General features: G+C 49.9%; 1 protein-coding gene across 1 annotated transcript in view; it reads left to right on the top strand.

Annotated features, from left to right (window-relative positions):
• The window catches only part of FAM222A (family with sequence similarity 222 member A), a gene marked incomplete at its 3' end in the record, with an annotated part of 72,385 nt that overhangs the window by 32,921 nt on the left and 24,247 nt on the right, over nucleotides 1–15,217 (top strand). Inside the window, 1 exon segment of the mRNA XM_027769378.1 lies at nucleotides 4,010–4,137. Within this exon segment, the coding sequence (XP_027625179.1) occupies nucleotides 4,056–4,137 (82 nt within the window).

Genomic DNA, 15,217 nt, shown 5'->3' with positions numbered 1-15,217 from the left:
GGGCACAGGGCTTGGCACGGAGGCTGTCGTTAGCACCAGCATTCGCTGTTATTTCTGAGCTCCCTCGCCCGCTGGCACGGGGCTCCGATGTCCCCTGCAGCCAGGCAGAGAGACAAAAGGCAGGCTGGCCAGAGGCCCCCGGTTCCTTGTGCTCTTAATAAAAATAAAGACTGCTTTTAGACACCCACCTCTGAGTCATTGTTCTACCAGACAAGCAGCACAGACACAATTCCTTCTCCTGGACCTGCAAAGTTCCTTCCTTTCCCCTCCCCTGTCACATTCCCTTTATCTAAATCCTCAGCTCTGAAAGGGCATATCGACAGCTGGGGGCGTTATCTGGTGGAGGGGACCTTTTCCTTGGGTGTCTCGGAGATAAGGCGCCTTATCAGCCCCCATGTCAGGGAGGGTGCCACAGCATTCTAATCATCGAGGTTTGCAACGTTTTCCCCCCCCCTCTTTTTTTTATTAAAGTCATAAAAGACCTTGAGCTTATAAACAGTCTGATTGGCAGATAGGGTTTCAAAATGAGCAGAGCTCTCCAGAAGGTCCCAGGCTGGGGATTCATAAATCCAGGTGGGGGCTCTGAGGGACTGGCTTTCGGCACATGGAAAGATGCCAGGCAGGGAGGGAGCGGCATGGGGTCACAGGAAGATCCTGAGTGTCTTAGGCACCTCCTTCAGTCCTGTCTCTGACTTGCTGTGTGACCTTGGCCAGGACGCTTGGCTTCTCTGGGCCTCCGTCACTTCATCTGACAATAACCCAGTCATTGATTCAGCCATTCATTCAACACCTATTTATGAAACAATTACTCTCTGCCAGGCACCGGGGAGAGAGAGACAAACAAGACATGATCTTTGCCCTTAAGAAACTCACAGTCCAGTGGAGAGAGACAGACATGAGAATTGGCAATTACAACTCAGTGTGATTAGGGCTGGGATGGGGGATACCCAGGAGGGGGGCGCTCAGCCAGAGTTTGAAAAGACAAATCGAAGTGAAAATGGATCAGGATCGCCATGCTGTGGGCAGAGGGACCAGCGCTTGCCAAGGTTTGGAGGCAGCGAGGCTGATGGGAAGCTCGGAGGGAGCTGATGGGGTGGGGCAGGCTGTAGGAGCTTTGAGTTTGGGCACTACTCTTCCTCTTTTTAAGTTTCTTTCCTTCTTCAGTGATAGAGAGGGGCAGAGAAAGAGAGGCACCCCCAAGAGGGCCTTCACGCTGCAGCCCCCTCCCAGCCACCGCCTGATCATGGACATGCCTCATGGCCTCCGTGCACAGGGAGGTTCTGGGAGGAGAACCCAGGACCTTGGCAGATGGGTCCAGTCGTGTTACCACTGCACCGCCATCTCGACCCTGAGGTCAGAAAGAAGTGTGGGAGCCAAGGAGAGGGACCTGACTTTACCTCGTTTGCCGATCACAGGGATGACAGGAGACCTGGAGACAGTGGCCGTGCGCCTCAGGCCCCACCTGCCCCCAGCAGCAGGACATGGGTTCTGGGGAGACTCCGGCCCACCCCCGGTGGTCCAGCAGCTGCCTGAAACCGCTGAGCTGAGGCCCTAGCTTGGTACCTTCTCCTTCTAGACATCTGTGACCCCGAGCTCAGTTGGAGGTCCCTCAGGGTCCCCGGAAGGAGGGCTCCCAGAAGCGCCTGATCATCCGCCGTCAGAGCACTCTGAAAGCCACCGCCCATGGGGAGGGCAGTGGAGGGGGTCCGGCGAGGCTCCAGATGAGCAGCCTGCCCGTCACTCCAGACGGCTGTAGCCCCCCATCTGCCCTTTTCACCTGCAGAGCCCACTGGGATGTTATGGCCCACGGGGGTTGGCAGGGGTGGGGGTGCTTCTGGGCCCCAGGACGTGGCCAGGACTCTAGGTGGTGACCTGGGTGGGGCCATAGGAGTCAGGAAGCCACCTTGACCAGCCAGGGGCCAGTAGTCTACCTGGGGTCACACAAGTAGGGGAGTTCTGGGCTCCCAGCCTAGGTGTCCTGAGGGCACCAGTTCCCTGACCGCCTCCTCCCGCACCGAGGACAACCTGTCCAGGGGCAGCGGAGGAGGTCAGGGTGAGGGGCGGGCTTCCCACCTGTGGGAGAGGGCTCGTGTTGGCTTTGTCCAGCTCTCCTCTCTGTCCCTACTGTGCATCAGGGCAGCACGAGGTGGCCATTGCCCCAGAGAGAGAAGGGCAAGGAGGGTTGCCATGGGCCTCTTACCTCCCGGGCTGCGCACGGTCGTTAAGTGTGAGTAATACGTATGTACGTACGTTCAGGAGCACGCGCAGGCACGGACGTCCAGCATGGCAGGCAGGAGCAGGGCAGAGCGTGCCCGTGTGTGTGCATACATCCCAGAGGGCTGCGGCCTAAGACGGTGGCGGTAGTGGCGGCAGCCGAGCCAGGCCTGCTCCGCCACCTGCTCACGTCCCCAGTCCCGGAGGAGCTGTGCTGCTTTCCTGCAGTCAAGGACTTCCATCCCTACAACAAGCCCCACTCCATTCCCTCCTTAAACTGTATAATTTCTGCCTGATTGTAATGGCCTATTTTAAAATTACCAGGAATCAAAGCCGAGAAGTGGATACTGCAGTTCTTCCCGTGTCGCTGCGTTGTTAAGGCTGGCGACCGGGGTGGGGGTGGAGGATGAGCACCCCCTCCCCGCCCTCCCTCCCCCACTTTCTCTCTCTCTCTCTCTTTTTTTTTTTTTTTTTGAGACAGTAATAGGAGAAAATTGGTTTTGAAACTGAATAAAAGTCCCTTTCAGAGGAAATCATTTCTTTCAGGGTACCTTTGCTGAAAGTAAAATAGCGCATAATGAAAGGTGGTTACGTGATTGTCTTTCATTTACCGAGAGGCCAGGACAGACGGGAGCTGCACCCGTCTCGGGGAAATACAAGATTGGAATAATTGCGCCGTAACAAGGAGCTTGTTGTGAAATTAGTATCTTAAGAAAGTAGGGAAAAAAGGCTTTTCCTCATGAATACTTCATTATGAGAAGAAAGCGGCAGAATTTAGGGCTGCAGACACCTGTTTAGTATTAAATAACTTCCCTTTCTTCCCCTTAAACACACACTCCCCTCGTCTGTCTTCATTATTCAAACCAACAGGAGGATTGAGCTGACCCAGGTTGGCTGCTCGGATCTGGAGGTGGCGTGTGGTTAGGAGGCGACGGGGTCAGGGTGCCTGGGATGGTGGACAGGAGGGGGTCCCAGGGTTGCGCTCAGACCTGCCTGTACCCCACACTCAGGGGTTGCGGGCTCTGGGGAACGTGCCTCAGCCCCCCTCAGTGTTCTTGGCAGGAGAGAGGGTTTCATGAAGATTCTGTGTAATCCCAGACATCGGCTCAGGGTGTGTGAGGCTATGAGCTCACGGAGCCTCACCTGAGCTGTACCCCAGGGGGACAGGCCTCTGGCTTAGCCTGTTTCAGGGGAGGAGCTTGGGCAGGGCAGCCTTGGTGGCCCAGGGGGGCCAGGCTCAGGGCTCAGCACAGGTCAGGGTTTCCCCAGGGACGCCATCCCGGACATCTGCCCTCTGAGGGTGCTGCGAGGACACCCCAGTGAGGGGTGAGCAGGGACACCTCGGCGACCACAGGCATTTCCCGGATACTCTTCCACATCGATCCCAAAGATGGCCAGGTAGGGTATCCGGTCTGGTTGGAGCTCTGGGCTAAATCTCACAGCAGGTTCCAAGAGTGCCAGGGTCAGGCAGCAGGGCAGCCCCCTGTAGGAAGTGACCTGCAGAGTGGGGCTGGGGGTGTGTCTGACTGTCCTTGTGGCCCTGCCATGGTGAATGTTCCCCACACCAAAGACCTGGATTCTTCCCCTCCCTGTAAGGCCTGAACCCCCTGATGCCTTTGAGGTAAGGTGGGGGGGGGTCTCCCCACCCATTCTATAAGGGAGACGGGGTTCTGCTTTGAAAATTTGCAGGGTGCTGTGGGGAGGGAGGATGCCAGCAGGGACTTGCATCAAGGCTGATGGGAGGCATGGAGCATCCCTCAAGTAACCAACCACCTTATCTCCTTTGTCTTTGCAGGGACCCTGCCACAGAGTGCACCCCACCGGGGGCCCCCGGCTCAGCCATGCTAGCCTGTCTGCAGAGAACCCAGAACCCACCGGGCCAGCACCTGGCCTGCCCGAGCAAGAGCCTGGAGCTACGCAAATGTGAGTGGACGCCGCCCCAGCCCCCTGCCCCTCTTCTGGTCTTCAGGGTGGTCTGAGCCACTGGGGCTTGCTTTCTGCTCCTGACCGAGTGTGCGTCTGCCTCAGGACTTTGCAGTCAGGCCCTGGTCGGGAAGGCCATTTGCCACCAGTGTGTCCATGTACCATGGCCCTGTCTGGAAGTCTATGTGCTCTCAGCCTCCAGGCCTCTGCCTATCAGTCTGCCTCCCCCTCCAACAGGACAGACGTGGAGGAGGAGGGCTTACGTCATGACCACACCCCATGCTGGGCAGTGCTCTCTCCCTCCCTCTCTCTGGCAAATTTTAAAAAGGAAAAAATAAGGGAACCAGCAGTTAGCATAATGGCTATGTTGCTGGACTCCCACGTAGTCGACCGTGGTTCGCGTCCCAGACCCGATGGCTTAAAACTCACGCCGGGCACGTGTGCATGCGTGCCCAAGATCCCGAGAGGAGAATGGAGGAGAAAGGATTACGGCGTGACCATCCCCCCTGGGGGGTGATTTCTCGCTTTCTGTCTCTATGTCTCTGTCTGTCTGGTGAGCGCACGTGCCCTATAGTGAAAACCTCTCCCCAAAAAAAGGAAAAAATAAAAGGGGACATTCATTCCAGTTCATCTCAGTCCTCCCCCTCCCTGGTGCCTCTGCCCTCCAGCCCAGGGTCAGTTTCCATTTATCACGCTCATGGTTTCTTTTCTTTTTAAATGTTCTCCTCGGACAAGGTAACATATCTGTGTGCTCTAGTACTCCAGAGGAGGGAAGGGGTGTGCAGACAAAAGCCCCCTCTTCGCCATCACCCCTCTTCCCTTCCCAGAGGCAGCTAGTGTGGTCAGCTTCCTGTGGGGCCTTCCGGGACATGTTTGGTGTGTGTCCCAGCCCTTACTGTGCACACTCCTTTTACACACTGCCCCCTCCCTTTTGCAGTTTGCAGTGTATATGTGGGTGTATGTGTGGCCGTCAGCTTCTAAGGAGCTTCGTCATTCTCAGCCACATGGTTCCCATAGCAAAGGTGACATAATTTATTCAGTCGGTACCTTACCGGCCTGTGGCCATATGAGCAAAGGAACGGTAAAAACCCTGTACGTGTCCCAAGGGCCTGGGTAGAGCTACACGGTAGATTTCTAGAAACAGAAATATTGGTCAAAGGTATGCGTGTTTGGGGACCAGCAGGTGGCATAGTGGTTAAAGCATGGGACTCCCACATAGCCCACTGCGGTTCGAGTCCCAGACCTGACAACTTGGAAATCACGCCAGGTACATGTGTGTGTGTCTAAAATCCCGCGAGGAGAAAGGAGAGTAAGGGATTGCAGTGTGGCCATCACCCGGTGGGTGATTTCGCTTTCTCTCTCTCTTCCTCCTGTGAGCACACGCGCCCTATGAGAAAAACTTACCAGTATGCATGTTTGTAATGTTGCTAGTTTCGGCCAGACTGACAGCTTTACATGTTGTACGGATTGAGACTCCACAGCACTGAGCGAGGGTCTGTTTCCCCACACCCTCCCCCTCACAGTGCGGTCTCAGACTTCCAGGCCTCGCTCACCTGAGCGGCGAAAGCCAGCCCATGTCATTTTAATGCAGCTTAACGTGAATGGGTCTGGACATGTTTTTGTGTTTGGGCCGTTTGTTTTTCCTCTGAATAATCTACTTATCTGCTCGGTTTATTTTTTCCGATTGGGTTGTTCTCGTACTTATTGATTTGAAGAAGCTATTTGTATATGATGGAATGAGAACTCTGTCCGTCATATGCGCTGCAGGTGTTTTCTCCAGTCTGTCATCTGTCTTTGTATTCTGCCATGGAGGCGTCTCTTTGGGAAGTGAAATCTGTCGGTATTTGCTCTTACCGCATTTAGACTTTGTCTCCTACTTAGAAAGTCCTTCCTCAGGCTAAGATTCTTGTTTAAAGTCCCCTCAGTTTCCTGCTAGTTCTTTTATATGTGTGGGTGTGTGTGTGTCTGTGTGTGTCTGTGTATGATCTAAATATTTTAAAGGTTTCTAGTTTTTTTATGGTAATTCTTAAAAAGTTTGAGGACCAGCAAATGGCTTAATGGTTATGTTCCTTGACTCCCACATAATCGACCACAGTTTGAGTCCTGGACCTGGTGGCTTAAATCCGAGCATGGGGCTGGAAGGTGGAGTGGTGGTTGAGGTGCTGGATTCCTACATGGCTGACCATAGTTCAAGTCCCAGACCTGGCAGATTGCTTTCTCCCCCCCCCCCCCTTTCTGTCTCTCTCTAATCAAAATTGAAGAATAATGATAATAAATAAATATTTAAAAATTAAAAAAAACACCTCATGCTGGGCGTTTGTGAATGTGTGCCCCAAATCCCAAGACGAGAAGGGATTGCAGCATGGCCATCCCCCATGTGGGGTGATTTCTCACTTTCTATCTCTCTGTCTCTCCAGCAAGCACACATGCCCTATAGTAAAAATCTCTTTAAAAAAAAGTTTTACTTAGTTCCATTATAGCATGTGCACATGTACATGCATACCACCAGCGGAGTTTCTTTTTTAAAGGAATTATTTATTTTTTAATTATACATTTTTTAAATTTGCTATAGGGCATGTGCACTGACCAGAGGGGGTGGGGGTGGGGCACTGAGACAGCAAGCTGCCAGGTCTGGGACTTGAACTGTGGTCAGCCTTGTGAGAGTCAAGTGCCTTAACCATCACATGACCTGCTAACCCCACCCCAGCAAGGTCTTGACAGCACCATCCATCCCAAGCCAGATGAGCTAATGAGCAAGTGTACACCTGGTGTACTCAGGGAGCACTCCTGACTTGAACTTGGAACCTTCCTGACTCAAACCTTCCCAAGTGGGTCAGCCTTGCAAAATAATCATGTTTTACCCACTTCTCCACTGTTCATTCCCTGTGGTATTTTTAAAAATGCATGATCTCTGATTATTTTATAATTTATCTGGTGTGAAGGGTGGATCAAAAGATACTCAAGTATTGTGGGAGGAGAGTGGGAGATGGCAGAGGTTAAGAGATAGGGAACAAGGATGGGGGGGAAAGCAAAACATACAAAAAACAAGAAATGGAAAATTATTTGCTGACAATAACATGTTTGTTGATGTGCTTGATTGAGACAATATACAGTGTACTCTGGATGGAAAAAAAAAGATACTCAAGTATCAGTGCAATACTGTGGTAATTATTGTGGTGTGGTAACACATTAAGTGATGTTGGGGCCAGCAGGTGGCGTAGGTGAGGTGGTTGGATCCTGCATGGCTGACTGTGTGGTTCAAGTCCTGGACCCAATAGCTTGAAAAACTTGCGGGGCGCACATGTGTGCATGCCCCAAATCCCGAGAGGAGAATGGAAGGGAAGGGATGACAGAGTGGCCATCCCTGCTGGGGGATGATTTCTCATTCCCCCCATCCCCTCTGTCTTTGGCGGGCATACACACTCTACAGCAAAACACACACACACACACATTTTTTAACATTAACACCTTTATTGAAATACACTTTCATAAACCATTCACCCATTTGAACTGTACGATTCAGTCGTTCCTAGTATAGTCACAGAATTGTGCAGCCGTCATCAGGGGCTATTTCAGAGCACATTTCTATCACCTCGGGAAGAAAGCCCGCACCAACACTCACCTCCTCAGCCCCCCACTCCTTTCTCCATAGAGTTCTCTATCCTGGACTTGCATAAGGGCAGACTCATATCATATGTGGTCTTTTGTGACCGGCTTCTTTCCCGCAGCATAATATTCTTAAAGTTCGTCCACATTGTAGCATGTAAGAAGGGACTTCAAAAGGTCTTGGAGGGACCAGCAGTTAGCATAATGGCTATGTCGCTGGACTCCCATGTAGTCAACCGCGGTTCGAGTCCCGGACTCGGTGGCTTAAACTCACTGCAGGCGCGTGTGCGTGCATGCCCAAGATCCCGAGAGGAGAAGGGAAGAGAGATTGCAGCGTGGCCATCCCTCCTGGGGGGTGATTTCTCACTTTCTTGCTTTGTGTCTTTGTCTCTCTGGTGAGGGCAAAAACCTCTCCCCCCCCCAAAAAAAAAGATTTTTGGCTACAGGGTGTGTACGCTCACCAGAGAGACAGAAAGTGAGAAATCATCCCCTGGGGGAATGGCCACGCCGCAATGTGCGCATTCTCCAATCTCCTCTCAGGATTTTGGACATACACACTTGGCGTGAATTTTAAATCACTGGGTCCGGGACTCCAACCGTGGTCCACTATGTGGGAGTCCAGCAACATAGCCATTACGCCATCTGCTGGTCCCAGCGTGTGAGACATTGTAATATTTGGTGGAGTCACTCACTCCTTATTAATCCCACTCCACCCTCCATTTCGTTGGCCTTTTTCGTCATTACGGTAACCATAGAATTTCCACTTACCCAGGTTAAAAACAAAAGGTCCGTGTGTGTTTTTACTGGGGTTGTATTATATTTACAGATGCATTTAGGAAGAGAGGACATGTCTGTGGTGTCTTCGTTCTCAAGAACATGATAAGTCTTTCTGTTCATTTAGACTTTGCGTGCCCCTCGGGAATGTTTGAACATTTGCTTCATTGAGATCTGGCACATTTTGGGTTAAGTTCACTTCTGGATAGTTTGGCTTTTTTGGCTAGACTTTTCTGTCAGTGGCTATGTCAATGGACTCCCACGTAGTCGACCGCGGTTCATGTCCTGGGCCCAGTCGCTTAAACTCATGCTGGGTGCGTGTGCGTGCGTGCCCAAGATCCTGAGAGGAGAATGGAGGAGAAGGGATTGCGGTGTGGCCATCCCCCTGGGGAGTGATTTCTCTCTTTCTGTCTCTGTTTCTGGCGTTCGCTCGCGCCCTATAGCAAAAACCTCTTAAAAAAAAAAAAAGAAAGAAAAGAAATTTTCTGTCAGTAATGAAGGTTGTTTATATGTAAGCTATTACTCCTGCCACCCTGCCGAAATCTTCTATGGTCTGTAATGGTTTTTCAATTTAGTCTCTTGGGTTTTCTGGCTAAACTATCATTTGCAAATGGTCATTTTCCCTACTTTGTTTTATACTTTCTTTGTCTTGTTTAATAGTTGGCCACTATCCCTGAAACCATGAAAAATAATGGGTGGTGATAGACATTCTTACTTTATAGCCCCAGACTTTTCCAGTAAGTGAATACTGTCGTTAGGGCAGGTATTTTAATCACATTAAATAAATCTCCATCTATTCCTATTTTATTCGGGATTTTTAAAATCTACAGAAGTTCATCTTGGCCAAATGACTTTTCAGTGTTTATGAAAATGATCATGTAGATTTTTTTTCACCAACTCAAATTAATATGAAAAATGTTATCGATTACTGAATATTGAACTAGCCTTGCATTCCTAGTTGAACCTTCCTTGATCTTGGTGAATATTTCTTTGATATAGTGCTGGATTACTGAGTCATTTTCCTCCATGAGATTGTTCTTAAGTTGTGCTGTCAGTTTTACACTTGCTTCTTAAAGAAAATAGAATCATTCTTTCTTTCTCTACGCTTTGCCACATTAAATAGAATGGAATTCCGTCTGTTCTTTAAAGGTTAGTTGATCTTCCATGAAACAGTCTAGGCTAGTGCTTTTATTTAGGGTGGAGAGGTAGTTCTTTTATAATGATCTCTCTTTAACATTGGGTGTTTAATTGTTCTATTGCTCCTGAATGACTTTTTGTAAAGCATATTCCTCTAGAAAACTACCCATTTTATCCAGGTTTCCAAACTTATTTTCATGAGGTTGAGCAAAATAATTTTTTACAATTATTTCTATTTGACCAGAGAGAGGGAAAGTGGGAAGGCAACCCACCAGGTCCAGGACTTGAACTGTGGTTGGCCATGTGGGAGCGTCCACTGCCTTAACCACCACTTGCTAGTCCCCAGTTTTTTTTTATCATTTATTTAAGTAGTTATTTCATCCTGATTGCTTACATATTTTGTGCTCTTTTCCCCATTTTTCTTTATTAGGTTAGATAGATAGTGATATTATCTATTCCCTTCCTCAAAGAATCTATTGCCCTTTTCAAATTCCTAATTCATTACTGTATGCTTTTATCTTTATTAAAAAACCTTCCTCTGCTTAAGGGTTTTTTTGGGGTTTTTTTAGTACTTAAATCTTTTTTTTTTTTTTTTGAGAGTTTTTTTTGCTATAGGGCACGTGCACTTGCCAGAAAGACAGAGAGAGACAGAAAGTGAGAAATCACCCCCCAGGGGGGATGGCCACGCCACAATCCCTTCTCCTCTCGGGATCTTGGACACGCATTGCACACATGCCCGGCGTGAGCTTAAGCTGCCGGGTCCAGGACTCGAACCGTGGTCAACTACATGGGAGTCCAGTGACATAGCCATTATGCTAACTGCTGATCCTTGTACTTAAATCTTTATACTGGCAAAAAAAATAAAAAAGGAAAAATTAAGGCTATGATGTTTCTGCATACTAGTTATAGTGCTTTCATTATTATTAAAGTTTATCTCGGGGGCTAGCAGGTGGTTAAGGTGCTGGACTCCCCACATGGCAGACTAGAGGTTGTCCCGGACCTGGCGGCTTGCTTTCTCACTTTCCCTCTCTCTCTCTTGAATTCATGTGCCCTATAGCAAATTAAAGAATTCTTTAAAAAGTTTATTTCTTTCATAGGAGAGATCAACAGGGGCTAAATGCCATGATTTATCCCCAGCCCAAGCCAGGATCATGGGCAAGCACATGCCTGGCACACTCACAGAGATCTCTGAATTTAAACCTCGAACTCTGGAGTGTTTCATCTTATGGCTGTGCCACCGTCTGACCCAAAGTACTTCATAATTCTTCAAGACACCTTTTGGATTTTGTTTTCAATTATGATTTGAGAATCTTGTTTACTATTTCTACTTTTTCTAAAGTTTGATGTTTGCATAATATCGTTAGTGAGTTTTGTGGATTTTTTCCCCAGTTTGCTATAGGGTACATGTGTTCCGTGGAGACAGGAATTTTCCAACTGCCAGGTCCAGGACTTGAACCATTTGAAAATAATGCACTTTTTGTCCAGTATACGGGTGGATGTGGGTTTTTTGTTTATTTGGCCTAGGGTATGTGTGCTCACTGGAGAGAGAGAGAGACAGAGATAGAGAAGGATAAAGTGAGAAATAACCCACTGGAGGGTGGCCACAGTACAGTCCCTTTTCCTCCATTCTTCTCTTGGGATTTTGGGCATGTATGCACACACACAGAGATGAGAAAGCAAGTCACTAGGTCCAGGACTTGAACCATGAAGTCAGCCATGTGGGATCCAGCCTCCTTAATCTGCACACATTCTGCTGGTCCATACTGTGGATTTTAAAGGGAACTTGAAATAGTTCTGTTTTCAGAATTCAGAGTATACTGTGTACCAATCACCTGCACAGTTAATATTAGGTCTTCTATATCTTCTGTCATGAAGACGAACAGGACGTTCCCCTGCTCATGGATCCCAGTCCGTTTTTTCTCATGGCACCTATAGTTTTGGGCTTCTGAATGGTAATACAATGTTACTGAATGCGCTGATATTAATACCTTAAATCTTCATAGTGAATTGCATCCTAATAGAGAAAACTGATTCAGGCCTTTTCTGCTTTTATGTGTTGATATTAACCTCTGCTCTTTGGCATTTGTGTTTTTCTTGAAATGTTGGCCAATCCTTTTATTTTAGCCTTTTTGGAATGACTGTGCTGAAATGCGGCTTATATACTGTAGAGTGGGATTAAGGTTTTTCATCCCGTCTGAATGTTCTCATTGAGTCTGTCGTGGGCCAGCCTTGGGGCAGAGGGAGCTGGATCCCACATGGCCGACCGCAGCTCACATCCATCTGGGGGCTGTGCACATGCTACCACAGAGATGTCAGGGTCTGCTTTTCCCGCTCCGGTTCGATTTCGATCTTTCAGGTCCAATTGCTTTTACAACAGTCTTTTTCCTGCGCCCTCTCAGTGTGCATATTCGAGGCTTGGATTCACTGGGGGGCTCCGGTGACGCTCTCGCCTGTCTTTGCTCGGTATACTTTCCTGTGTAATCATTCCTTATCTCCTTCCACTGAGCTCACTTTACTTCTGCTTTGCGTCTTTGCTCTATAGAAACACTCACTAAGTTTTTTCCCTCCTGTTGAAATACTTAGCTGCAATCCTCTTGTGTATATTTTTCTGATGGGGAGCATTTTGGGCCAACCCTGATTTCACTCGTTTGTTTGAATTGGAGTACTTACGTTTGGATGTGCTTGAGTTTGCAGGAGTTTGTCCTGGGCTAACTGGGACTCAGAGTTTTGTATGCACGTTCACTGCTGCAAATAAAGGAGTTAGATTTAATTTTAAAAAGCAATTTTTGTTATAGGGCATGTGAGCTTGCTGGAGAGACAGAAAGCAAGAAATCACCCCCGGGGGGGATGGTCACACTGCAGTCCGTTCTCCTCTCAGCGCCGGCATGAGTTTTAAGCCTTCGAGTCTAAGACTTGAATCGCGGTTGGCCGTGTGGGAGTCCAGCAATGTAACTATTATGCAACTTCCGATCCCTAAGGAGGGGATCTAAAAGTACCTACTCTGCGAGTGCTTAATTTTCAAGAGATTTTTTTTTGCTATAGGGCACGTGTGCTTGCCAGAGAGCGAAAGTGAGAAATCATCCCCCAGGGGGAACAACTCTGCCACAATCCCTTCTCTTGGGATTTTGGGCACACGTGCACAAGCGCCCGGCCTGAGTTTTAGGTCATTGGGTCCAGCGACATAACCATTATGCCATCTGCTGGTCCCCATGGGCTTAGATTTTTACACCTCACATTTGGGGAGTGTGTGCTGACTCAGCAGTTTTTGAAGTTTGCCCTTTTTCCTGAACAATGCTTCTTCCCTCAGTTCTACCTGATGTCTATTGCTATAGGCAACCTAGCCACCCTTTTTAAATATTGTTTAGGGGTTTACCTATTTCCTAGTTCTACCAGAAGTGCAACTGGCACTTTTCTAGGAAGGGAAAAGGGACCTAAGATTACACTGCCACCCTTAAAACTGAAGGTCCTCTGATAGTTTGAGACAAGGGGGAAGAAAAACGATGCAGCGAGGGCTGATTCGTTCAGGGCGAAGCATACTCCTTTCCCTTACCTTCAGACAGGTGCCCACGGCTCACGGCTATGGTGGCAGTCTCTCCAGTGCTTTCCTGCAAAACCAGCACATGCAATGAGGCACGAGCTCAGGCGTTTATGTGAGCGCACACGCCCTAACCCTCTTCTCAGCTCTTGGCCTTTTTTCTTTCTTAATCTTGGAGCTTATTCTCCATCTAACAGAAAAGTTCCCTCATTTTTTCTGGAGGTTGTATCCGTTGCACAAAGAATGGCAACATGTTTAGAGGGCAGCTAGTTCGTTTCTAGTTCTTCCTATTCCATCAGCACCATCCTTGACATCTTTGTAAATGTCTGTCCATGCAAAATAATTCCTTCAGAATAGAGTCCCCGACTCAAGGGGTCTACACGTTCTTTTTTTTTTAAATTTGCATAGGGTGTATGTACTTGCTGGAGAGAGAAAGCGAGACACTACTCCTTAGAGGGGATGGCCATGCCATAATCCCTCCTCTTCCATTCTCCTCTTGGGATTTTGGGCACACACGGACCCTGCCTGTTTTTCAAGCTGCCGGGTCTGGGACTGGAGCTGCACAGTAGGCCATGTTGGATCCAGCCACTTCAACTAACCACACCACCCACTGGCCCTGGGCCTGTGCATTTTAATCTTTGATCACTGTCAGGGCTCCCTACTTTGCTTCTGCTGCCAGCCAGCTGGGGGCTGGGCTTGGTGTCCTGCTTCTTCCTGCTCCCTGGCTGGCACTAGAGAGGGTGGAGGGCCACCAAGGGCATCTTCCCTTGCCCACTCAGGTCCTTTGACATCACCTTACGTCCTAGGAAAGCCACGGACTCTGCCTATAATTGAAGAGCACAGGAAAGAGGGAGGCAGGAAGGCAGATAAGCAATTGAATTGGGCGCCGTGCGTCAGTATCTGGACACTTGGCCGAAGAAGCTCCTGCCCCTTCCTCCTGGGCATGAGTCATGGGCGATCCGGGACAGAAAGGGCCGGCCCTGAGCTGCGTGGCCAGACCTTGGGTCTTCTGTAAAGCAATGGGTCAGATGAGATAGCCTAAAACGCATCTCTCTCTGACCTCCGGTGTGATGTCCCAGGCCTGGCTGTGGGGGACAGGGGGGCCGACCGGGACCCCTTCCTCCCTTTCCTGTAATATGGGGATCCGAGTGGCCTGACTGCATACCAAGGCTGCGCTGAGGCCTGGCCACCACCTATGCCCAGACCGCGGCCCTAGAACGGCTGCAATTGACCTCCAGGGTCAGGCTGGACAAATGGGCTGGGGGCACCCCAGTGCTATGTGGCAGGCTTCTATGGCCCCCTCTTGCTGATGGGAGAAAGGGTAAGTCCATGCCCTCTCTCCTACCTCAGGCTACTTGCAGCTGGCCTGGGGTCCCAGGTGGCACCTGCCTATCCCTGGGACAGAAGCAGTTTGCCTCGGCTGCTCGGCCCTTCCCTGCTAATAAAGACTGGACTCTCCCATCACGGTGGAAGGCACTGCTGGACAGACAGGCCGAACAGGTGCCCTGAGGGGTCGTCTGTGTCCCAGGGCACCATGGAGGGTGGGGCGCAAGCAGCTTCCCCCGGAGGCAGACACGAATTCCCACCTCCTGCTGGGCCTTGGGAAAACAGCTCTGCCTGGCCTGGCCCCAAGGACTCCTCGGCACACAGGCTCTGTGACTGAGACTGGGCCTCAGTTTCCTCCACTCTGACACAGGGATGAGAACAGGAGGAGACCGGACGGTGACGCAGCAGTACAACCTGACGCTGCGAAGCTGACCCAAGTGGGAAGATTTGGGGTCCGTGTCTGGAGGCCTCCTGTGTTGGCCATGTGCATGCTCATGATCTGGGGGTGGGTGGTGGTATGAAGACCCTGTTGGGGGGGTCTGTGTCTCGCCTTCCTGGAAGGAGGGAGTCCCTCCCCACAAATCCATTTCCACAAGGGCACGGGAGGTTGTGGGGCGTCTCTCTCACTGCAGGGCCTGTAATCCAAGATGCTTAGGGAGCTGCTCAGCCCCAACCCCTCCCCCACCACCCCGACACCACTGA

This window comes from Tupaia chinensis, unplaced genomic scaffold, assembly GCF_000334495.1.
Source record: "Tupaia chinensis unplaced genomic scaffold, TupChi_1.0 Scaffold149491_1, whole genome shotgun sequence".
NCBI classification, from domain to species: domain Eukaryota; kingdom Metazoa; phylum Chordata; class Mammalia; order Scandentia; family Tupaiidae; genus Tupaia; species Tupaia belangeri.
Note: the sequence above shows the minus strand (reverse complement) of the source record. Positions and strands in the feature narration are given on the sequence as shown.